The sequence below is a fragment of the Enhydra lutris genome, unplaced genomic scaffold, assembly GCF_002288905.1.
Source record: "Enhydra lutris kenyoni isolate GAN:26980312 unplaced genomic scaffold, ASM228890v2 scaffoldscaffold31, whole genome shotgun sequence".
Lineage (NCBI taxonomy): Eukaryota > Metazoa > Chordata > Mammalia > Carnivora > Mustelidae > Enhydra > Enhydra lutris.
Window position 1 is genome coordinate 21,312,718 of NW_019154115.1, and position 26,375 is coordinate 21,339,092.

The 26,375-nt window shown below is 37.1% G+C and overlaps 1 protein-coding gene across 1 annotated transcript; it reads left to right on the forward strand.

Annotated features, from left to right (window-relative positions):
• Positions 1-616: 616 nt before the first annotated feature.
• LOC111153130 (sperm equatorial segment protein 1) lies at positions 617-25,297 on the forward strand. Its single transcript, XM_022511925.1, has 3 exons — positions 617-686; positions 794-895; positions 24,098-25,297. Exons 1-3 carry the CDS (start codon positions 617-619, stop codon positions 25,132-25,134), a joined length of 1,209 nt encoding a protein of 402 aa, XP_022367633.1. The 3' UTR covers positions 25,135-25,297.
• Positions 25,298-26,375: the final 1,078 nt, after the last annotated feature.

Genomic DNA, 26,375 nt, shown 5'->3' on the forward strand with positions numbered 1-26,375 from the left:
ACCTGCTCCCCACTCCATCGTGGCAATTAGACTGGACTTTTCGGTTCCCCGGGAACGTCTAGCTTTCTTCCCTCTGGGGAGACTCCCCCCAGCCCTTTTGGGTTGGGGGGAACCTCCTCTGTGGTCCACAGTGCCGAGTGCTTCCCCCACTACAGCACTTCCACGCGGCTGTAACTGCCAGGCTACTCGTCTATGTCTTCCATCAGACAGCTCCTTCCGCGCAAGGGCAGTCTTTCAAGCACCGCCACACGCCCATCCTTCGCGCAGTCCCCCAGCCCCGCCACATCCCAGCACTCACAGCTCCAGGAGTTGCCTGGGCGTCAAGTTCGGAGTACCGCGCGCGGGCAGTTTCGAAATCCGAGCGAGCATGCGCACCGGGGCGCGGCTGAGCGCTATCGCCCCGCCCCCTTCGCGCCTCTCCAGGAGGGGCGGGCCTCGGCCGCTCGCGCTCCCCTCCCCCACCCCTCGCTGTGCCTGCGCGCTGGGGACAACCGTTGCAGGGCGCCCACGGCCCTGAGGGGGGGACGGTCGCCCTAGGCACCCTCTCTTTTCGGCCCTGAGGTACCCGGCCTGGTGGCCCAGGACGTTCCCGTCGCATGGCGGAGTGCTGCGGACGATGCCCATGAAGTTCTTAGTCCTTCTAGTCGCGCTGTTGCTATGGCCTTCGTCCGTGCCGGCCAATCCTAGTGAGTGACCTACCTGCGGCGGCACCGACCCAGGGAACAGTCCTGGGGGAAGTCCCAAGTTTCGGGGCCCGTCGGAGACCCGGTCCTGCACTCCTCCCACACCTCAGTGACCCGCGTCCTGGGTCTCCGTTGCGGAGGTGTGTCCCTCTCTTACTCGCGCCTCCCCCCCACCCCCAGCGACCTGCACGCCGCCGCCAGCGAGGCGGGTGGTGGGTCTTAGGCGTGACCCGGGAATGCCGATCCCCCCAGTGTACTCCCACAGTGCATCCCACAGGATTCACAACCTTATTTAAACAGAATTGAAACTTACCACTTGTTCGTTCCCCCCCCCCAATAGCTGAAAATCAAACCTGCTAAGACTACCATATTAACATGTGGACACTTTGAGGTATTTAACTGGAGAATTCAATGTCTGATATTCCACATAAGACTATGAGGCTTGTCCATCTAGTCTAACAAGTTCATTGTAACATTAGTGATGTTGGGGTTGGTTTAGCCAAATAAAGTTTAACAGGTAGGTGTGGAAAAAAAGTACCAAGAAGCATGCCGGTTATGAAGAGCTATATTTCAGAATTGTTAAAAGGTCTTAGTTAAAAATTAGATTTAAAAAATGAAAATACAGGGTGTCTGGGTGGCTCAGTGGGTTAAAGCCTCTGCCTTCAGCTCAGGTCATGATCCCAGGGTCCTGGGATGGAGCCCCACATCGGGCTCTCTGCTCAGCAGGGAGCCTGCTTCCTCCTCTCTCTCTTCCTGCCTCTCTGCCTACTTGTGATCTCTCTCTGTCAAATAAATAAATAAAATCTTTAAAAAAAAAATGAAAATACAGCACAACCTAAAATCATGAGTGGTAGTGAGAAAATTCTGGATAAAGTGTCTTAGATAACCAAAGTTAGCCCTGTAAATGCTAGCTGGCAGTTATGATTGTTAGCTATTTTAAAAAAGATCTTTGTAAAATGTTTCTTCTTTGCCGTAAGGAAACAGACACCCTGAAGATAATATCTTTTCTTGATTTCTAATGGTCGTTATTACTAACATCAGTTATTTCGTTTTGGTAGCTATAGATCAGTAAGTCACAACTGACTTGACATGGATGGAGACTTTAGTTGAAGTGACATTAATAAGTCATAGAGTACACTCTGGGATTGCTGGATCCTCGCTTAATTCAGTGCAAGCTCCTGCCTAACTGCATCATTTTGTGGCCCCATTCTCTTTCTGCACTCTTCCTTAATCTTTCTTAAGGCTTGTACGAAAAGAAAAGATAATTTTCTGGGAAGAGAGCTGTTTTGTGTTAAATGTATAGATGACACAAGGCATAAGGAAAATATATACAGATCATAGAAGATATCTTGAAAATGTAATTTACTTTTCCACAGAAGTGGATTAAGGGATATGTGGGGCAGTGTTAACATGGCTACTTTCTCTCTCTCATTCTTTTTCTCTAAGTAATTTTAATTTTGTTTATTAATTTTTTTTGGAATAAGTACACCACAAGAAACCAGGCTTATCCTTGTGTTTGATTTAAATCAGATTTGTATTTATTTTACGTGGCCGGTATTCCAACATTTGTTGGTGAGAGAATCATAAAAAATTCTGTCATGCCAAAGAAAAGGCACACAGGTTTTTATAATGAAAAGTGCAGCATTGACTTTTTTTTTCTAGAATACAAGACAGGCAGGATGCCTGGGTGGCTCAGTTGCTAAGTGTCTGCCTTCAGCTCAGATCATGATCCCGTTGTCCTTGGATCAAGCCCTACAACCAGCTCTCTGCTCGGTGAGAAGCCTGCTTCTGCCTTTCCCACTCTCCCTGCTTGTGGTACTCTCTCTCTCTCTCTCTCTCTCTGTTAAGTAAATAAATAAATAAAATACTTTAAAAAAATAGAATACAAAGACAGTTTTGAGGTCATCTTATACAGACATCATAGGTATTGTATTAAGTAATTACATTTATTGAAAACCTCAGTATTCTTTTAACTGTCCACACCATTCTAATATGCCCAACCCAAGTTTAGCTAGTACCGATTTAATCTAAATTCAGTTTGACATGAATAAGGCTTGGGTATACAGCAGTCTGCGTTCCTGTACATGCATAAACATCCTGACAGTGCAGGATAAACATCTTTTTACTATATACTTAAATTTATATACATTCAATTTTCTTCTATCTGATTTTTCCATAGTTTTAGTTTTAAATATTTTCCAAATTTAAAAGTCATACCTCTTTATTGTATTTATAGTATATAAACTAGCTTTATTTCTTTTTTTTTTTTTAAGATTTTATTTATTTATTTGACACAGAGAAATCACAAGTAGGCAAAGAGGCAGGCAGAGAGAGAGAGGGGAAAGCAGGCTCCCCACTAGCAGAGAGACCGATGCAGTGTCGGTGGGCAATCCCCAGACCCTGAGACCACCACCTGAGCCGAAGGCAGAGGCTCAACCCACTGAGCCACCCAGGCACCCCATAACTTGATTCACTTCTTAATGAGAATGCTTGTTGCTTTAAAAAAATTATAACTTCTAAAGTATCATTTATATAATAGTTATGTATTAAAATATTATTTAATTATGTTATTTGCCTTTTATAATTTTAAGTCACCAAATCTTCGTGAGCCTGAAGCTACAAACACAAGAATGTGAAATACTAGCTTTTGGGCTCTTTTTTATATCTCATAGATAAATTGTTTTTTCCTGGCTATCTCTTTGGATCAGTCAGCAAAAGTAGAGTTAATGATCCAGGATTGTTTTAAGCTCGGGTAAGAAAACCTCTTAACTTGCTTCTCTAGGTTGGTGTTTAAAGAAAGCTCAATATGTACATTTTTGGCATATATCTTTGTCCTTAGGAAGACCTTTGTCCTAAAGGTCAAATAACTGTTCAAATAACTGAACCTAAAGGTTCAAATAAGGTTGAAATGTATTGGCAAGAACATTAAAAAGAAAAGCAGATTCCTTTTATCTCAAGTACATTCAAAAGATAAAATTCACTTCTGATGCCGCATGTTTACTTTACAGTGTTTCAAGGCCCAAGGCTATAGCACTGGGAGGGTCTCTCAGACCTACAGATGGAAGGCCATGACACACTTCGTTAATGTTTTAGGTAATGAGGAGCATGTTACCTAACATGTGAATGTCCAGAGAGCTGCCTTTAGGGGTGTTGCAGTGGTTGCATTAGACTTTCCTTTAATGTTTTATCAGGAAAAAAAAGCCATCTTTCTGTACTTTTGAGCTGCTTTTTGTGTTCTTTTGATAGGATCTCATGTGTTTTTAAGACTTGTTTTCTGATATTAGCTGGTTGTCCCAAGACCACTTTGTATCTTCCCTACTCTGAATGGGTTCAGCCATCCTTCTGAGGAGACAGTAGAACATAGTATTAGAGACCGAAGTACCTGGGAGATGTATCAGACTTATGTCTCAGGTGATATTGTTATTTAGGTCATTTTATTGAGCAGAACTAGAAGAGATCTATTTCAAAGATGTGTTGTGAATTTGTTTTGGTTCCAATTCAATTTTAACATTACTCCTGGGATAACCCGGTTTTTAACTCTTCACTGGAACTGAATTTGTATCCCTTTTTAAAAAATATAATTTGGCATGCATGGTTGGCTAAGTTGGTGGAGCATGTGACTCTTGATCTTGGGGTTATGAGTTTGAGTCCCATCTTGGGTGTAGAGATTACTCAAAAATAAAATCTTAAAATAAATAAATAAAAATATAACTTAATGAAGCTGTTTTGGTTATGTATTGCAGCATACAGACCACCCCCCAGATTTATTATTTCTCATGGTCAGTGGACTGACTGGGCTCAGCAGGGCAGTTTTGCCTCATATGGTGGATTTGAGGTCACTCATTCAGCTATATTCAGCTAGAAGCTCAAGTGGGATGAGAACATCCCACCTGGCCTCTTATCTTCCAAGGTCTTTCTCTGCATGACTTCTTATCTTTTAGTAGTCTTGCCCAAGTGTTTTTTTTTTTTTTTTTTTTACCATGGCACCTTGCTTCTTAGAGGGAGCTTTACAAGCCCTCAGTATGCAAGCTCTTATCAAGCCTATGCTGTGTCAGACTTTCTAATGTCTCCATAGGCCAAGACAATCACATTAGGCAAGCCCATATTCACTATGGGAATATACTAACCAAGAACATAAATACCAAGAAGTGCAAGGTCATAAACTTTTTTTTTCTTCGCCCCCCCCCAGCTTTATTGAGCTATAATTGACAAAATGTAATATATTTAAAGTATATGATGTGATAATTTAGGGGCTTCTGGGTGGCTCAGTTGGTTAAGGATCTGCCTTCATATCAGATCATGGGTCCTGGAATCGAGCCCTTTATGGAGCTCCCTGCTCAGCGGAGAGCCTGCTTCTCCCTCTCCCTCTGCTGCTCCCCATGCTGTTCTCGCTTTCTGTCAAATAAATAAAAATCTTCAAAAATATATATACAGTGTGATGATTTGATGTATGTCTGCATTGTGAAAGGATTCCCACCATTGAATTAATTAGTCTGTCACTTCACATAATTACCTTTTGGGTGTATGATCAACAGTAGTCACCATGTTACACATTAGATCCTCAGGCCTTATGCATCCTATAACTGAAAATTTGTACCCTTTTACCAGACTCTTTCTATTTCTTCCACACCCAACCCTAAAGTTATATTTCTTTATCTGGAACACTTAATTCATATGAACAAAATTACTTGTTTTGTCTGTCAGCAAAAATTTAAATTAACAAATTATAGGGAAACTGCTAGACGAATAACAAGATAAAATGTTTCCCTTTGTGTCCATTCTTTGAGTGTACCCCACTAATGAAGCACAGTTATTAGAACTTTGATTTAAGTTGCAAGTACCTCGTCTTATTTATGTTCATTTTAATTTGAACATGTTGGTGTGTTAGCTGGCAGTTCTTTTTTTTTTTTTTAAAGATTTTATTTATTTATTTGACAGAGATCACAAGTAGGTAGAGAGTGAGAGGGAGAGAAGCAGGCTCCCTGCTGAGCAGAGAGCCCGATGCGGGGCTCGATCCCAGGACCCTGGGATCATGACCTGAGCTGAAGGCAGAGGCTTTAACCCGCTGAGCCACCCAGGCGCCCCTAGCTGGCAGTTCTTACATGATGACAGATTTCAGGTATTCTTATTTGTATCACTTCTGTAGACTAAGGGATGTCTATTTGTGTTCCCCCTTAATGACATGGGTGGAAAATACAAAGAATTTGTTCTCCAAATTAAGGACATTCAGCCAGAGTCTGGTCCACCTATACATATGCTTGGATATATGTTAAGCTTTATGTATATGAGTTGTTTTTTTTTTTAAATCAATAAAGCCATTCCATTTTTTCATTCTTGTGGTAATAAAAATCCTAGTTATATTCGGATCTTTAAAAAAAATGGAGCATCTACGGTTCTTGGTTAAATTTTGAGTGTAATCACCAGATGCCATAGCAAGCTTATAGGCCAAGGGCAAAGTAAAAACACATTTCTTAAAGAACAGAGACCAGAGGCATTTTGTTGAGCTTTAACTCCTTTGTCTTCCTGTGAAAGTTAAAAAATTTATCTTTTCCTCCTTACTGAGCTACCAGCTTTCCTCCAATGAAATGGAACATTTTACTACCACACATTTGAAAATTAACAGTATTATTGGGCTTTAAAGTCTTTGTTTTTTAAAACATAAGTTGTATATTAAGCACATGATTAGATAGCACCCATCTTACATTGAGAGATGCAGATTTTTTTAGAATTTCCTCTAATTTATGCTGTTTTTGAGTGTATGTCCTTGAATAGCCTACATATTATATTATGTATACGTAAGTTATTACAATCTATTGGTATCAGTATTTTACCAGATTGAATGAAATATAGAAACCTTACCTTTCTTTACGTCCTTTACCCTCTCCCATTCACAGTATGATTGCCTTAAGTATTTCCTTTACATACATTGAGAACCACACCAGAGTATTATAAATTTTGCTTTAACTGTCAAACATAATTTGAAAAACTCAAGAGAAGGAAAGTCTGTTGCATTTACCCATACTTTTGCACTTCCTTTTATTCGTTCTTCCTTCCCAGTGTTCCAGCATTCCTTCTTGTATCAGTTTCTTTTTGTTTAATGAAAGCCATTTAGCCATTATAGGGTAGGTCTTTTGGCAACAACTTCTCTTAATTTCCCTTCATCTGAGAGGTGTTGATCATTCTTATATTCCTGAGGGATACTTTCCCTTGATAGAGAATTCTAGGTTGACAGTCTTTTTTTTTTTTTTTAAGCACTTAACAAATACACCATTTTTCCTCTGACCTCCATGGTTTTGCCTGAGAATTTAAATTGTCATTCAAATTTTTTTCCACTATAGATAAGGTGTTATTTCTCTCTTCATTCAAGATTTTATTCTTTGTCTTTAGTTTTCAGAAGTTTGACAGTATGTCTTGGCATGGATTTCTTTTGGTTTATTCTGTTTGAGTTTCACTTAGCTTTTTGAATCTGTAAGTTCATGATTTTTGCCAAACTTGGGATTTTTTTCAGCCATTATTATGTCTTTCAGTACTTTCCTAGACTCACCTTCTTTCTTCTTTCCTTCCAAGACATGGATGACATGAATGTTAGGTCTTTTTGTTATAGTCTCACACATCCCCAAGGCTCTGTTCATTTCTTTTTCAGTCTATTTTGTTTTTCACATTGAGCATTTGCCATTGTTCTGTCTTCCATTTCACAGATTCTTACCTCTGTCCCCTCCATTCTGCTGTTGAGCCCATCCATTAAGTTTTTTTTTCATTTCAGTCTTTGTGTTTCTCAGTTCTAAAATTTCAGTTTGGTTTTTCTTTATATATTCTTTTTTTTTCTCTATTTATTTATTTATTTTTCTTTATATATTCTATTTCTTTGCTGAGATTTTCTATTTCTTTGCTGAGAATTTCTATTTTTCTTTTTCTTTAAGATTTATTTATTTATTTTAGAGAGAGAGAGAGAGAGAGAGAGAGTGTGAGCCAGGGGGAGGGGCAGAGGGAAAGGGAGAGAAGCAGACTCCCCATTGAGCAGAGGGCCAGAGGCAGGACTTGATCCCATGACTCTGAGATCATGACCTAAGCTGAAATCAAGAGTTGGAAAGGGGCCTACTGAGCCACCCAGGCATCCCAAGACTTTCTATTTTTCATTTGTGTCAGGAATGTCCATAATTGCTTGTTGAAGCATTTCTATGATGCTGCTTTTAAACCCCTGTCAGATGGTAGTAACATCTGTGTCATCTTTGTGTTGGTGTCTGTTGACTGTTTTTTCTTATTCAAATGGAATTTTCTTGGTTCATGTTGTGACCAGTGGCTTTTGATTAAAACCTGGACATTTGGGGTATTACATTGTAAGACTCTGGATCTTACTGAAATCTATTACAGATTTAAATAGGCCTCTGAGCCTTTAACATCACTTGAGTGGTGGAAGACAACTGTTGTCTTGTTACCACAGATCCCAGCTCCTCATACAGCCTTCTCTACTGGAAGAGAATTTATTAATTCATACTTGGTAGCAACATTTCTACGGGATAAGGGCAGAGAGGTTGAAGCATGTCGCTGCAGCCTGATGAGGGTAAAAGTCTGGGCTCTATACTCAGTGTTTGCTAGTGGCTATAGGGCTACAAAGTTTTCTGTGGTGTTTGACTGGAATAGAGTGGTTATTGCCTAAAAGTTTTCTTTCTTTCTAGGCCACCCTTTTACTTGTCCTTTGGCTATGGAAAGCTATATTTTCTTGGAGACTTTTTTGGCTATGTCCATTGGTGCATTGGTGTTTCTGAGTTGCTGGCTTCTCCAGTCTGGGGTATTTGTGGCAAAAAGAAAACCCAGGGAACTCTCTGCTGTATCATTCCTTGGATCTTGAAGTTCCTAGTTGGTGTGTCTTTTCTCTGCCTTTCAAAATGCACGTTTTGAATCTGACTAGTGATTCATAATACTCCACCTAAATAACTTACAGAGATTGTAAATAAATTCAGTATTTTGAGAGTTTGTTTGAAGTTCTTTAAGTTTTCAATTTTATAGGCAATTAATCAGTGTACATTACTTTCCTAGCAACACTCCTTTTAATTTACAAGCAGTTTGATGCCAAACCTTAATGTTTTTCTTATAAGTCTTTAGCTAAATACATGTTATTAGTTTAAATGTTAGCTTATAGGGTCATAATTAAAAATGGCAGGAAATATAACCAAGTTAATGTCAAAATAAAATACAATTCATATTAAATATTGTCAGAGAATTATAACACTTAAAAAACTCTACATAGGACATTTTAATTGAATTCTAATCACTTAATTGAAAAATTCTAAACATTATTTATACTTATAATGTGTAGGTTTCATAATAACTAATTTTTAAGACACCAGGTACTTGGTCTATAGCACATTTCAAGTGAAATTGCATATTCACATTATAATTATTATATGTTTTTCACTATATTTCTCAAAAAGTTTAGATACATTAGCTTAAGTGCAAAAATCTAAATTCTGCATAGATTTGGATATGCCCTGTTTATTTTCTGGTTTTGTGTTCTGTAATAACAACATGATCACCACACAAAAGAAACACATAAAAAATGCTTTGTTAAAAAGTAAAGTTTTTTATAAGACCCAAATTTTACCAATATTCTTCTGGAATTTTAAATTATAGCAGTAAGTAAGAAACTCCCTGAGGAAATATTAAAATTACCTAGTTTTATTGTAGACCTGTATTTTATTATTCTTTAAAGTAAAGATATTTCATATAAAAGTTCCCAAATTTGAATTACATATAAATTTTTTAAAAAATTATATTCCCCCTCCTTTTTTTTTTTTTAACCAAAGAAGGGTGGAAACAGTTTAGTTTTCCTTTTTTTTTATTTTTTTTAAGATTTTATTTATTTATTTGACAGAGAGATCACAAGCAGGCAGAGAGGCAGGTAGAGAGAGAGGAGGAAGCAGGCTCCCTGCTGAGCACAGAGCCCAATGCGGGGCTCGATCCCAGGACCCTGAGATCATGACCTGAGCCGAAGGCAGCGGCTTAACCCACTGAGCCAACCAGGCACCCCTTAGTTTTCCTTTTTAATTCAGCTTAGAAACTATTGCTTCTTTGCCCAAGATTTAAGATGACATGTTTTTCTTTCTTAAAACTTTAGTTTCAAAGAAACTAGGTATGCTACTGTATAAGATTTTTAATATTAGCATTTTATTACTATCATTACATTTTATTGTAATTTTTGGCATGCTGTTACTTCTTAGGAGCATAGAGTCTTTTTTCTTTGTGGGGGTTTTTTCTTTGGTTTTTGTGTTTTTTTTTTCATTTTTGAGTGAAAGGTTTTTCTGGAAAAAAAAATTGTTAGTTAAAACAATTAATGCAGGGACGCCTGGGTGGCTCAGTGGGTTAAAGCCTCTGACTTCAACTCAGGTCATGATCCCAGCGTCGTGGGATCGAGCCCCGAATGGGGCTCTCTGCTCAGCAGGGAGCCTGTTTCTCTTCCTCTCTTTCTGCCTGCCTCTCTGCCCACTTGTGATCTCTGTCAAGTAAATAAATAAAATCTTAAAAAAAAAAAACAGTTAATGCATAATACCATTTTAACTTTACCAATTAGGAAATTTCTCCAGAAACAAATAGAAGTGTAGCTTTTTGGATTTTTACAAAAAAACACATCTATGTATAGCCACTCTTTTAAATAGACACTGTAGAAGAAATTATTTGGTTTGTTACACCTGTTACCAATTGAAGTTTCAGGTATGCTATTAGACATTTTAATTGATGCTTGATCGTATATTTTTAAGAACTTGAGACTTCCAAACATCATTTTTAAAACTTAATTAATGGGCACCTGGGTGACTAAGTCAGGTAAGCTTCTGCTTTCAGCTCAGGGCATGATCCTGGGGTCCTGGGATCCAACCCTACCTGGGACTCCCTGCTCAGTGGGGATGCTGCTTCTCCCTTTTGCTTTCCCTCTGTGTGCTCTGTCTCTTTCTCTCTCAAATAAGTAAATATATAAATCTTTAAAAATACAATAAAATAAATTAGTATGCATAAATTAGTATGCAGTATATCTGCATAGATAACAGAGCACAAGGTTTTCTTGGGGTGGATTGTTATACAGTTTCATTAAAAAAGAAAATAAGCATGTAATTTACACGTGTTAAAACCATTATTTGTTCTTTAAAATGACTGACTAGAGCTAAAAATCACATTTTTTAATTTTTAAAACTTTGTAATATCTCTGGCCAAAGAAATCATAGTTTCTCTGCTGAGATAGGAGACCCAAATCACTTCTAACTCTTTGGGAGAAGAAAAAATCTTAAGAGCTGTACCATTATACCTATAATCTTAAATTTAAGAGATATTATATTAATTTTGTCTTAGTTCAAAGTAATAAAATTTATGGCATAACGAAACTGGGAACTCCAGCTTAGTTTATAGAATGTCTTCAATTAGTTCTACTAACTGAATGAAAATAACATCTATTGATAAAATCAAATTTTTGTAAACTAGTTCTTTAAAAATGATTTTTTGTTTTATCTTTATGTTAATGTCCATAACTATAATGCAGAACATAGTGATAAGCATGGTATTTTAAATATATACATACAGTGAAGTCCACAAATCAGAGGCTTAATGAATTTTTATGGTTAATGCCCCCGTGAAACCAGTGCCTGAACCAAGTGACAAAATATTACCAGCCTAGACTAGTTTATAAGTATTATGTTTTAATGCACGCAACTATTTAAAATCTTGCACAGAGGGGCACCTGGGTGGCTCAGTTGGTTAAGCGACAGACTCTTGATTTTGGCTTAGGTCATGATCTCAAGGTTATGAGATTGAGCCCCATGTCAGGCTGAGCCCGGAGTCTGCTTGAGATTCCTCTCCTTCTGTCCCACCCAGCACTCACTTATGCTTATTTGCTTTCTCACTTTCTCAAATAAATAAAATGTTTAAAAAAATTAAAAATAGGTAAATAAAATACTGCATAAAATTTAGGTGACCGAAATTTCCTGTTTCTTGAAAATTCAACTAAGGAGCAGGAGAAACTATTTTCAGTCATATAGATGACAAAGGACTGGTCTCCAGAATATATAAAGAATACTTAAAACTCAATAATAAAGATAACCCAATTAAAAAATAGGGAAAGTATCAGAATACTGATTTCTCCAAAGAAGATATAAGATGGCCAACAGGCCTGTGAAAAGATGTTCAGTATCATTGGCTATTAAAGAAATCCAAGTTGAAACTACAATGAGTTATGACAACACCAACAAGGATAGCTATGATTAAAAGTACAGATAGTAAGTATTGGGATGATATGGAGAAATTGGAACCCTCATATATTGATGGGAATGCAGTTGCTTTGGCAGTTCCTCAAAGGTTAAACATAATATTACCAAATGACCTAGTAATTTTGCTCCTGGATACTTGTTCAAGAGAAATGAAAGCATACATCCACACTAAAACTTGTACATGAACATAGCAGCATTACCCATTATCACTAAAAAGTAGAAACAAGGCAAATGTGTAGCAACTGATGAATTCATAAACAAAATGTGGTATATCCATACAATGGAATATTATTTGGCCACAAAAAGGAATGAAATACTGACATGTGCTACAATATGGATGAGTCTTAAAAACATTATGCTAAATGAAAAAAGACAGTCACAAAAGAATACATATTATATGATTCCATTTATATAAAACATCAAGAATAGGCAAATCCATAGAGACAGAAAGTAGTTTAGTGTTTGCCTAGGGCTGAGGGAATTGGGGAATGGGTTTATTTTGGGGATGATGAAACTGTTTTAAACTTAGATCATGGTGGTGGTTGCACAACTGTGAATATACTAAATACCATTTACTACCATTTACAATATACTAAATACCAAATCGTATACTTTAAAATATGTAAAAGGTAAGTTATGAAGGTATTTTAATCCTAGTAACCCTTAGGGATTTTAATTCCTAAGATTATAATTTACTGATCTAAATTTATATTAGGCTATTTAATAAGGGCCAGTTAGAAGAAGTAAAGAGTCTTTCTGAAAATTGGAGCTATTTAACTACAATAATTATGATGTTGTTGTTGATAAACTTCAAACTTAGAAATTAAAACAAAACATGAAAACTGCCTCCTTAGCCTAAAATAAGGGAACTTTTGTCTTAATGCCCAGATTTTATCCCTAATAATTATTGGACTATTATTTAAGAAATAAAACCAAACAAAAAAACAAAAAACTTAACAAAACCAAAACAAAAGACAGTTTTTAGACTAGCAGATTTATTTTAAACATAACATGACATTTAGTTTTCCTCTACTGCATTCTTACAGAATTTTATAGAAAATTTTTTTACCTGTGATTATTTCCTTAAGATAAATTAGTGGAGGTACAATTAATTTACATACCTGCCAGACTTTGGTTCACTCATTCAGTCATTCAGTTAACAAACGCTTTTTGACTGTCTGCTATGGCTCTAGGCATTGAGTAGAACAGAGGATATAGAGAACAAAGCAGACATGGTCACAGCTTTCAAAGAGCTTACAATATGTAGTCGTTAAAAAACATTAAGCAAATATATATAGTTAAGATTATCTTAAATTCTATAAAGAAAAGATCAGTGTGCTACTGAGAAACTCATGAAGAATGTGAGGATCATAAAGGAAGAAAAATTACCTTTTTTTTTTTTTAAGTAGGCTCCATACGCAGCACAGAGTCCAACATGGGGCTTGAACTTATGACCGTGAGATTGAGACCTGAGCTGAGATCAAGAGTCAGATGTTTAATAGACTGAGGTGTCCCAGGAAGTTACTTTCCTTTTACCAAGGAAGTAATTATATACATGCCAATCCTAGGTTTTATTGTTTTAATTTTTTTTTTTACCTTGACTGGCAAAGATTGTTTTTAACTTGTATTTCTTTTATGAACAGTGAACTTCAGCAACTTTTCATGTTAAGTGGCTTTTTTATTTCTTGTACTCTATTCCATCTTTAATTGGCCATTCCATGACAAGGAAATGTATGTTTTGAAAGTATTGTTTATTGATCGAAGTTTTGTATTGCATTGCTCATTTTAAATCAGATTTTATTATTTTCCTCAAAATTAACTAAAAACTTATTTTTTGCTTCTGTGTGAAGTAAATGTATTCTTTTATATGTCATTGACTGTCAGTTCCTACCCATACTTTGTAGTAACAAAAACATATCAAATTTGGATTAGTTTGGGACATTTTTTCCAAAGAAGACATACAGATGGCCAAAAGACACATGAAAAAATGCTCATCATCACTAATCATCAAGAAAATGCAAATCAAAAGTACAATGAGCTATCACTTCACACCTGTCAGAATGGCTAAAATCAACATAAGAAATAACAGGTGTTGGTGAGGATGTGAAGAAAGGAGAATCCTCTTGCACTGTTGCTGAGATTGCAAACTGGTGCAGCCACTGTGAAAAACAGTATGGAGGAGGTTCCTGCAAAAGTTAAAAATAGAGCTACCCTACGATTCAGCAATTGCACTACTAGGTATTTACCCAAAGAATACAAAAATACTAATTCAAAGGGTACGTGCACCTTAATGTTTATAGCAGCATTATCTACAATAGCCAAATTATGGAAACAGCCCAACTGTCCATCAACTGACGAACCGATAAAGAAGATGTGGTATATGTCCACAATCGAATATTATTCAGCTGTGAAAAAGAATGAAATCTTACCATTTACAGTGACATGGATGGAGCTAAAGTATTATGCTCAATGAAATAAATCAATCTGAGAAAGACAAATACCATATGATATTATTTATATGTGGAATTTCAGAAACAAAACAAACAAGCAAAGGGAAAAAAGAGAGAGAGAGGCAAACTAAGAAACAGATTCTTAACTATAGAGAACAAACTGATGGTTACCAGAGGGGAGGTGGCTGGGGGTGATGGGTGAAATAGGTGATGGGGATTAAGGAGGGCACTTGTCATCATGAGCACTGTGTATTGTATGGAGTGTCGAATCACTATATTGTATACCTGAAACTAATGTGACACTGTATGTTAATTAACTGGAATTTAAATAAAAATTAAAAAATAAAAAGAGTAAAAAAGGTTTTTGGATCAGTTTTAAAAAATATTTCTAAATACATCTTAATTTATGAAAGGGATATATTTTTGCCTAGTTGACAGTAGAGCATAATTTTGTGTATTTTATTTATGGATTGATTGATTGATTATATCTTAGTATTTACATGTATTTCAAAAGAGAGTCTTATTTTTCCAGGAAAATTTTATTATCATACTTCTGTTTTACCAGCATCCTTGTGGCATCTTTTTATGACAACATTGTATAGTTGTTATGTGTACCTGCTTGGAAGTAAGGCAGCCTCTTTTGAATGCCATTATTACCACCTAAAAATCAAATATAATCTTAGGCAAATTACTTATCATTTCTAAGTGTCATTATTTTCCTCTCTGTAAAAACACTCCTCACATTCAAAGCCCTTAGTATAGTGTTTGGCACGTAGCAATTGCTCAGTCTGTTGAGCTATTATGGTCTTTTCAATCACTGTCTTCCAATTTACCCCTTCAGATTTCACGCCACTTTTGTCCCTACAGTTGTTTTCCCATATTTTTTTTTTTTTACTTTCCTATCATTCCTGTCATGTAATTAATTCTCCCTGTACTGTTTCAAGAAGAGAAGTGCAGACAGTCTCAAGCACACCTATGACATCTGTATCTGTGATTCCTGTTAAACCTTAAGCCTGCTTAAGAAGGAGCTATCCTGCTTACTAGAGGCACTGGAAAACAGCATTATGGTTTCTAAAGGTGGAAGAGATTCTTACCTTATCCACATTCTGAGACATTGCTATGTCTGGTTGGATCACTAATTGGTAAAGAAGATAGAAGGGGATATTATAAAGCACACCCATGTAAACTACACATATCCAATGTGTAAAAAACTCAACTTATAGCAGAATAGTCTGGTCTTTGTAGGAATTTGAATTTTGTTTAGTTCATCTTTCTAGGAACTTCTGAAGAATGGGGAAAGCAGGTTTTCATAGTGGCCAGGGCCATTTGTCAGGATGTTTGAGGCTTAACTATATTTTACCACCTTGCCTACAAACATTTGTTTAAAGATCAAATTGATTTGCAAGAACAGTTCTGATTAGTGGAACTGAGAAGTCAATATGAAGTATGTAGATGTTTTAGGGATACAAAAGTAGGAGGTGGGAAGTATGTGGGGGAGAGGATAGATTTAATTAACAATAAAACAATATGGAAACAAAGGGTTCATGAAGAAGAGAAGAAAAGCAAGGTAGAAGATAGCGTGTTGTTTTGTTCAGCAGCCATGAACGGGTTTTTTAATGTTGCCTAAGTAACAGTGTAAAGGGATAATGAGTACTTTAATTTTTTTTAGGAATCAGCTAGCAGTAAGGATCTCCTTTTCCTGTCCTTTGACAATCTAATTCACCTAATAGTAACCTGGGTGTCCTGTTTACTACTTTGAGAAGGGAGAAGTTAAATGATTAAAAATGGAATGTTTAGGGTGCCTGGGTGACTCAGTCAGTTAAGCATCTGCCTTCGGCTCATGTCATGATCACAGGGTCCTGGGACTGAGTCCCACATAGGGCTTTCTGCTCGGAGGAGTCTGCTTCTCCCTCTACCCCTCCCTCCTGCTCTTGCTCTCTCTCTCTCTCTTTCTCTCTCTCTCACATAAATAAAATCTTTAAAAAAATAAAAAATGGAATGTTCAGCAGCCTACAATTTGATGGCAACGTCTTTTTAAAAGCATTTAAGCTTTTGTTGGCTGCACATTTTGATTTGCATGTGAATAATGGCCCAGAATTGAAATATTTACAGAACATATATAAAAAAATTTATTATGGAAGAACTTAAATATATACACAAGTAGAAATAATGGTATAATAAACCTCCATATATCTATAACCAGCTTCAACTACTAACCAATAATTAATTTTTTTCATTGATATGTCCGCCTATATTCCTTTCCCCCTCATCTTTCTGGTCCCTCTCCCCAACTTCTCAGACTTGAATTTTTTAGAAGCAAATTTGATACATCATATAATTTTATCAGTAAGTATTTTAATATGGAGCACTAAAATATAAATAAACACAATAATAATGTGAATTTCACACCTGAAAAGATAATTCCTTAGTATTATCAAATATCTAGCCAATGTTCAAACTTCTCTGACTCTCTCTTTTCTAGTTTGGTTGAATTGGGATTCGGAAAAGATTCATACATGTAATTCATTGATATATCTTTTAATTCCATTTTAATGTATTCCTCCTCCATCTCTATTTTTGTCCTTGCAATGTAATTGTTGAAATTGGATCATACGTTCTGTAGTTTCCCATAGTTTAGATTTTGCTGATTATATCCTATAGTCTAGTTTATATCTTTCTTTGTTGTCCCATGTATTTTCAGCATATTGTTAGATCTTGAGAGACCTGTTAGATACAGGTTTTGACCATCTTTTCAAGACTGCTTCATAGGTGGTATTACATTCCTTCACCAGGAAATTCATAATGTCTGATTGTGTATCTTTTTGTGATACAAGAAATCATTGATATTGATAATCATTGCAAAATGTCATAATTATAAGTGGCTTCTTCATTTGTTAGCTAAATACATTTGTAAATTGAACTTCACTCACTTATAGCTATTTTTCCATATGCAGTGGGTCTGTTTCTGTATTTTCTGTTCTGTTCCATTCATCTGTACATTCATGTACAATGCTATATGATTTTTATAATAGAGATTTTATAATATATTTCAGTATCTATTGGGGCTGGCCTCTACTTTTCTGGCTATTCTTATTCATTTTTCCTTCCAGATGAACTTTATAATCCATTTTCCTAACTCCAGAAAACAAGTAATGGTATTTCGTTAGGAGCATATTAAATGTGTACATTAACAGAGAGAATATGACATCTAAGCATCTTTATGATATTGAATCTTCTTGTCTAGGAACATGGTATATTGGGTGCCTTTGTGGCTCAGTCGGTTAAGCATCTGTCTTTGGCTCAGGTCACAATCCCAGGGTCCTGGGATTGAGTCCCACATCAGGCTCCCTGCTCAGCGGGGAGTCTGCTTCTCTCTCTCTCCCTCTGCCTCTCCCCACTGCTTATGCTCTCTCTCTCAAATAAATAAAACCTTTTTAAAAAAAAAAGGCTTAAAAAAAAGAACATGGTATACCTTTCCATTTGCTGAAGCTTACATTATGTTTTTTGGAAGGTTTTGTTACATTCCTATATCAGTTTTCTGTGGCTGCTATAACAAATTACTATAAACTTGGTATCTAAAAATAACAGAGATTTATTCTCTCACTGTTTTAGAGGCCATAAGTCTAAAATCAGTTTCACTGAGCCAAAATCAAGGTGTAAGGCAGAGCTGCATTCCCTCTACAAGCTCTAAGAGACAATATTTTATTTTATTTATTTTTTTAAAGATTTTATTTATTTGACGAACAGAGATCACAAGTAGGCAGAGAGGGAGGCAGACAGAGAGAGGAGGAAGCAGGCTCCCCATGGAGCAGAGAGCCCAATGTGGGGCTTGATCCCAGGATCCTGGGATCATGACCTGAGCTGAAGGCAGAGGCTTTAACCCACTGAGCCACCCAGGTGCCCCTAAAAGACAGTATTTTAATTGGCTTTTCTAGCTTCTGGTAACTGCCAGCATTCCAAGTCTTCTGACCACTTCATTCTAATCTCTGCCTCTTCCGTATTACACTCTCCTCTTCTATGTATCAAATCTCTGTTTGTCTCTCTTATAAAAAACATTTGTGATTGGATTTAGAGTCTACCCAGATAATCTAGGATAATCCCCTGTCAAGATCCTTAATTTAATCACATCTGCAAAGACCTTTTTTTTGGTAAGGTAATATTTACAGGTTCCAGGGAGGATTTAGCCTAATATAATTACTCCTATAGATTTTGGACATGTCTTTTTAAATTTATGATTAGATATTTTCTTTCATTATTTGTTATCAAAATAGCATCTTCTTTCTCACCTTTTAACTGGTTTACATTGGTATAGTGATTTCTGCATGTTGATTTCATAATTTGCTACTTTTCTAAATTATCTTACTCCTTGCAGTATCTTTTCAAAGGAACTCTTTTGTGTTGTCTAGATGTCTAATTATATCATCTACATATAAACATAGTTTAACCTTTTTCTTCCCAATTCTCATGCTTCCAGTTACTTTCCATTGTCTAATTACATTGACTAATACCTCCAACATGATGTTAAATAGTAATGGAGATATTATTATCCTGATCTTATTTCTGTCTTTAGCAGAAACCTTCTAGTGTTTTTTTCAGATAGGATCCAAGGCATATTTTTAATTTTTTTTTTTTTTTAGGGATTTAACTTTATATTTTAAGATGAGAAATGTCATCAATTATCTTTATAGAGCTTTTATTTATTTTTCTTTATAGGGCTTTTATTTATTTTTTAAAAGATTTTATTTATTTATTTGAGGAAGATCACAAGTAGGCAGAGAGGCAGGCTGGGGTGGGGGAGCAGGCCCCCCGCCGGGTAGAGAGCCCCTTGGGCTGGATCCCAGGACCCTGAGACCATGAATGGAGCCGAAGGCAGGGGCTTTAGAGGCTTTAACCCATTGAGCCACCCAGGAGCCTATTTATAGGGCTTTTAAAGCATTTTTCAAGTATCTAATTTATTTGGTTCTATGAAATAAAAGGACAAATATCTAAGATACAAAGTATCTTAATTTTATAGTTAAGTAAATGTTGAGAAAAATTAAATAATTGTCTAAGGTCATTATGCTTGGAAAGTGCTACAAGCAGGACCAGAGTAAAAAAAAAAAAAATTCACTGCTCTAGGCTGTATACTCATTTTACTTAATATTTTCCTCCAGGAAAACCGTAGATTCGGGACGATGTGTTACATGCCTATGAGAATATGTAAATAAGTTATTTTCCTTTTTTAAATGTGAGTTTTTAATTGTTTACTATATTGTGTGATTGGGTATGTGTGCTTGTGTGTTTTTAGGGAGTAAAATATTATATATAGATAAGTGTAAAGTTCCCTTTAAAGACCTGACTTCAGTCCCATTTCCTTTCCTCAGAGGCAACGTAGTATAAACTGACAGTTGTTTTTTTTTCTGTTTTTGTAATGCAAGTGCCAGACTTAAGCTTTGATTGTAGAGGCATCCATTTCAAAGAGCCAATCCATTTCAAAGTCTGCTATCTTAAATATGCACATTGCCAGCCAAAAACCTAGATAAAGAGCCAGGCCACCTCCCTCTACTGAGGCTCCTTTGTTTTGGAGATCTTAGTTGATTTTGAGAACTGTCCTTTTGGGCCAGTTGTTTTTCCTCTTCCTGAGCTTCAAATTCATGCTCTTATGTTTTAAATTCATTAATAATGAGTAAACCCTAGAGCCCAGACATTTGACCCCAATACAAGGAGAACCCCTGGCCCATTTGCACTCTAAGCACCCCCTACCCTCCAGCTACCTTCTCTTTGGCACTGTCTCTAGCTCCCTCGATTTCCTGGGCTCCCACTTGCTCTCATTTCCCTCTCTCTGTTTTCCTCTCTCCATCCCCCTCCACCTCCCGCTGTGTGGCCCCAAGTGTGCTATGTAATTTCCAGTTCTAAACCTTTATTTTGTCAAAGTTTCGTGATGGTTGTTGCTGAAGGATGTCTTGCAATCATATTAAGAACCATAAGGGTCAGTCCAGTCATACAACACTGATTTGGAAAGGGGAAATGTCAATGGGTAGCTCACTCCAGGGCCCAAGTGAGCTCTACCAGGCATTTCTAGTCTGCAGCCTTACTGTGGATAGGCTGAGACCGGCACAAAACAGGCAACGACCCACAAGAGTTAGGTATGTTAGCTTGCTAGTCCATTTTTTGTAAAATCCACAATTCACAGACAAAATGCATTATATGGGGTCAGCGATTTTAAGAAAATTATCAGAGGGATAATATCAAAGTTTACCTCCCTTTTTTCACCTATCTTCGTCATATGGATATTTAAGTAAGCAAAGCTTTTCAAAACATTACATAAAATGCAGAATCTGCCTTTAGAATCTAGATCTCCAGACAAATCTTGTATTGATGGGTCCGTGATCAAAGCAGCGAGACTGATACAAAGTGAAGGTCAAGCAAAGCTTTATTTTGCACCAAGCATCGAGGAATCAAACCAACCGTTGGGGGCCGCATCTTATAGAGAGGGTGACCCCTCCCAGCCTCACGGACTAACTTTTATAGAGCAAAGGCCATGTGATTGGGCCTGGCCACACACAGGTGGCCAATGAGATTGCAACACACAGAGAAAGCGCACAGTCATGCTCGGTCCCACACGGGTGGCCAATTGAATTACAGTTCACCCCATAGTAGCTATTTGAACTAGCCTATCACCTTGGTCAGAATTGGCGCCCAAAAGGCGGGGCCCACCCTCCTTGGTAGCTAGGGAGACAGTATGCTCACTCCACTGATTGGATGTCTCCACCTGGCCCGACTCACCCCTGCAACTGGGCTCTGTTATCTCCACCTAACCTGACCCGCCCTTGTATTTGGGCTCTGTTACCTGGGACTGGTAGACCATATTTTACTAGTTTCCCAGACTTGCTTTTAAGTAAGTTCCGCGGGGGTGGGGGGGGGGGGGGGCTGCGGGGTCAGTTTAAGTTTTACTGCATAAACAACAAAATGGCTATTCAACCAAGGTGGAGCCGCTCTGGCTAAACAGGCCCTTACAGTATCTTTCCCCGATCATTTTGCCTTACTAAACTCTTCTCATTAAGAAATTTTTTTAAAATTTTGGGGCGTCTGTGTGGCTCAGTTATTAAGTGTCTGCCTTTGACTCAGGTCATGATCCCAGGGTCCCGGGATGAGCCCTGCATCAGACTCCCTGCTCAGTGGGAGGCCTGTTTCTCCCTCTCCCACTCTCCCTGCTTGTATTCCCTCTCCACTCTCTCTGTCAAATAAATCTTTTAAAAAAAAGAAAGAAAGAAATTTTTAAAATTTAGAAATATACTTTCAGTTTTGATTAAATCTCCATCTGGTATTTCTAAGTTGTAAGAAGAGTTAAGGAAGAGAGGAAAAACATGTAAACATAAAGCTTTTTTTTTTTTTTTTTTTTTTTACCGTTTTGTGCTTGTGAAAGTGCTGAATAGAAGTACCTGCTGAACAGAAGGTTTGGTATTTCATTTGGCCTGCAGAGGGAGGATTTAGGTAGGAGTTATGCATTAGAGTTTGGTAAAAAGTGACTTACTCTCTTGAATTAAGTCAATTTATATCCTTGATAGTGGCAAAATCATTTCAAAATGACATGTAGTGGGCACCTGGGTGGCTCAGTGGGTTAAGCCTCTGCCTTCGGCTCAGGTCATGATTTCGGGGTCCTGGGATCGAGCCCCACATCAGGCTCTCTGCTTAGCAGGGAGCCTGCTTCCTCCTCTCTCTCTGCCTGCCTCTCTGCCTGCTTGTGATCTCTCTGTCAAATAAATAAATAAAATCTTAAAAAAAAAAAATGACATGTAGTACAAAATTCCAGCACTTAATATTAAAAACCGTCTTAGGAGTAGGGGAGTTGAGGAGAATTTCAGAATATCTTATCCAATAATTTTTTTTTGTTTTCTATGTTGGAAATGAGAGGCTTCACCAACCACTCAGATGCTGCAAAATACCATTACAAATAGAACTGCCATTTTGTTTTGAGAGCGAAATGTTGTTGGTTTAGACCGGGAGCTGGCAAACTTTTTCTGTAAAGGACCAGATAGTGTTTTCAGCTTTGTACCCCATGTGATCTCTGTTGTAACTACTCAATTCTATTGTTGCAACCAAAAGCAGCCATAGATAATATATAAACAAATGGGCAAGACTGGTTGGGTTCCAGTAAAACTTTATGTACAAAGATGGATGTTAATGTAGGAAACAAAGGCAAAAGAAAAAAAATAAATTTCCTCACAACATAAAGCCAATTGGCAAGTCCTTGATTTGGGCAGAGTGACCTTCCTCTAGGAACTCAAGTTACCTTGATGTTGACACTTCGCTAAGGGCAAAAGGCAATCTTCACTTAACATTATTCTAATTACCAGGATCCTGTAATGCTCCTTTAACATATAAAAATCCCTTTGGAAACTTCCTTTTTCTGTAACCTCCAGGATATATGTTAGCAGTCATCCTTCAAGCAGATGGCCCACAGATACGCATTTGAAGAGTTTCATGAATAAGGTTTTACTAGACAGTAATAAATGACCTTTGCCTAACAATAGTTACCCCTGGAAACTTTGTTTCCAGATTCCTTAGAGATTTACACTGTCCTTAACCCCCTCCCAACTTGAAAATATATAACTGGCCACCCCCCACAGTCCCAGTGCAACCCTTTCTGCCCATGGGTGCTGTCTCCTTGCTTTACTAATATCACCCTTTGGGGGCCTGGGTGGCTCAGTGGGTTAAGCCTCTGCCTTCGGCTCAGGTCATGATCTCAAGTTCCTGGGATTGAGCCCCGCATCGGGCTCTCTGCTCAGCAGGGAGCCTGCTTCACCTCCTCTCTCTGCCTGCCTCTCTGCCTACTTGTGATCTCTGTCTGTGTCAAATAAATAAATAAAATCTTTAAAAATAATAATAATAATATCACCCTTTTACACCAAAGATGTCTCAAGAGTTCTTTCTTGACTGTTTGCTCTAAACCTTAACATTTCCACATCAGAAATGACCCACGGGTGTAGTTAGATCTTTGCCGGTTTGAAGGCAGTGGTATACTGGTAAACGTTCAACAACTGGCTCTTTGGAGAGACTGGTAAGCTGAGATTTACAGCATTTGCCCATCACAGTTGATTTCAGACTATGTATTTGGTGTTACTAAGCAGGGACATAGAAAGAGATACAGAGTGGTACACCATTACATAGCATTTCTACCATACAGCTACCCTAGATGTAAATAACAAGACCATAGATAATAGTAAAATGACATAAAATAATAAGAAGTGATAAATTTTGAATACTTATTACCTTTATTTTGAATACAATTTATTTAATTGCAAATTAAAATAATTTTTAATAATGTCTGTGTTTAACGTTTGGTTCACAGCATTCCTAAAGATTGAATAATTGATTCTGGTGAGGCAGTAGGAACCAATTCCAGTACACTGCTGTGGGAGACGAAATGATCAGGATTTTGGTTTAATGAGCTACCTACTGAATCATATGGGAGAGTAAAAGCAAAAAATTATAAAGAATTGTGTGGATATGCAAACTTTACTAATCTTGTTCATGTGTTTTGTTAAGAATCTGAAAATATATATATGTTTTATTTAAGTGAAAATCAACCAAGTCAAAGGTGCTTTATTTCTTGGTTCTTTCTCTCAACTTTTAAGTGATAACATCTGAATTAAATTTAGGTCAGTAGATTCTGTCGATATGTCATATATAATGTTAAGTGTTACTTATTGTTCGATTTTTTTTTTCCTTTAAGGCATAACCGTGACGCCTGACGAAGAACAAAACTTAAATCATTATGTAGAAGTTTTACAGAACCTAATACTAAGTGTTCCTACTAGGGAGCCAGGTCGTGAGAAAAAATCAAAGTCTCCAAATAATGTTCATTCTATAGGACGGAAGGTATCAAGATTAAAGGAGATAATCACACATGGAGACGTTTCAACTGAAAATGATGTTTTAATCAATCCTCTTGGTGAAGAAACCACAGCTTCCCCTACTGGAGGCTTCACACTGGAAGTACAGAAGAAAAAACCTACCGAAAGCACAGCATTCTGGTCGATTAAACCAAATAATGTTTCTATTGTTTTACGCACAGATGAACCTTATATTGTAAAAGAGCCAGAGCCAGAGCCAGAGCCAGAACCAGAATTATCACAAACAAGGCCATGGCTAAACTTTACTGAGACATCCCCAAGCCCAGAGGTCACCTCAGGCCAACCGTCTATCACTTCTTTAAGTAGAAGCACTGACATGAATACCGTCACAGAGCTAGAAGATGTTCCTCAGCTCTCAGGCGAATATGAAATGGGAACACCTGACACAGTAACATTTGAAAAACACCCACAGATTCTGAATAATGAAGACATTTTGAAAAAAATTTCAGATATTCATTCACAGGTACAAGGGGTACCTCTTGCTGAGAGCCTCAAGCCAGAATACAGAGAGGACATTCGAGCCTCTAGAGAGCACCTAAAACGGAGCCTTGCTTTAGCAGAAGCAGCAGAACATAAACTACAAAAGATGTATAAATCCCAGCTATTACCACTAGGACGAAGCAGTAGTGGAATTGATGACATTGAAACTGTTATTAACACGCTGTACAATTCCAGATCTAAATTAGCTGAATATTTAGATATTAGATATGTTCCACCAGAGATGAGACAAAAAGCTACTACAGTATTCAATACATTGAAAAAAATATTATGTGTAAGTCAACAAGAAACTCAAAATCTTATTAGGAAGTTATTAAGCAATAATATAAAAATTTTAAACCTACTTGATGTTCCATGACAAAGTTGATTTAAGCAAACTGTGCATTCATTTCACTAGAGAATTAGGGATTCACAAGTTGTATGAGAATATTTTCTATTCAATGTGCTAACATCTTTACATGTCATGTTATAAAAAACTTTCATATGCACAAAAGCCTAATAATTTAAAATAAAATTTTGGTTCAGGAGTTTGTAGTTTTTTTCTCATTAATTAAAAGTTATGAAGATCTAACCTTTAAAATGTTTAAGCTTTGATTTTACTTGAATAGATTAGTTAAGTTCACCCATTTTATAAAAGTTAAGAGACCGTGTGCAATCTGTATGTAGCCTGTTTTAAATAATTGAATATAAATGTAAAATTTTAGTATATATGGTCTTTATTACTCTTTCAGAGAATCTGAGTTTTCTGTCTGAATAGCGAAGTTGGAACTTGAATCAGCTGTTTTATTGAATATCTGTTTGCCTCCTTTAAAAGGTGGATGGTATATGGAGAGATGTCCCTGTTTCTTTGTTGTTAAATACTTTTGGAGTATCAGTGAGTTACTGTAACTTGGATTTGTAATGTAGTCATTCTCACCTAATTCCTATTTTTGTCTGTTTCTATACATATACTTTGAAGCTTTGCAAATCTTTTGTTAGGAATATGACTAACATGATTAAGGTTAACTGTGTAATATTGTGCTTATGGTGCATGTAATTCTCTTTCATGATTCGACCAGTATTGTGTTTAAATTTGTTTATTCATTCATTCATCAAACCAGTCATTTATAGTTTAGTAGAGATTTATTGTCCTTTTACACTATGTGCAGAAAAAATGCTAGGCTTTGGGGATATAGTAAGACCTGTTTCTTCTCTCTATGAGATTGTGTTACAGGAGGAAAGAGACATTAAATAAATAACTTTGCTAATTTTAAAATTTCAGTTGTGACAAGTTGTTATAAAGCTGTGAGAAGCTTGACCTCACCTAGACGGAAAATAATGGGAAAGCTGTCCCGAGAAGGCAGCATTTCTGGTGGTATCTGAAGGATCAGGGTGCTTGTAGGGGAAGGCGGCATTCCCAGCAGAGGGAACAGCAAGTGTGATGCTCTGAGTTGGGAATGAGTATGGCAAGTTCAAGAAGTAGCTGGAGTGTAGAAACGTAAGGCAGAACATCTCAAGATGGAGCTGGTGAGGTACCCAGGGTTGGAATAGATCCTGCAAGGCCTTAAAATGTATATATATCGACGATGCTAGCTGTTATCCTATGATCGGTGAGAAGCG

What these genes read in the sequence shown, in the direction of transcription:
- LOC111153130 (XM_022511925.1), top strand. Translation starts at nt 617, where the DNA reads ATGCCCATGAAGTTCTTAGTCCTTCTAGTCGCGCTGTTGCTATGGCCT. An exon ending in GTCCGTGCCGGCCAATCCTA is followed by an intron (nt 687 to 793) that starts GTGAGTGACCTA and finishes CCCACACCTCAG; the next exon opens with TGACCCGCGTCCTGGGTCTC. An exon ending in CGCCGCCAGCGAGGCGGGTG is followed by an intron (nt 896 to 24,097) that starts GTGGGTCTTAGG and finishes TTTTCCTTTAAG; the next exon opens with GCATAACCGTGACGCCTGAC.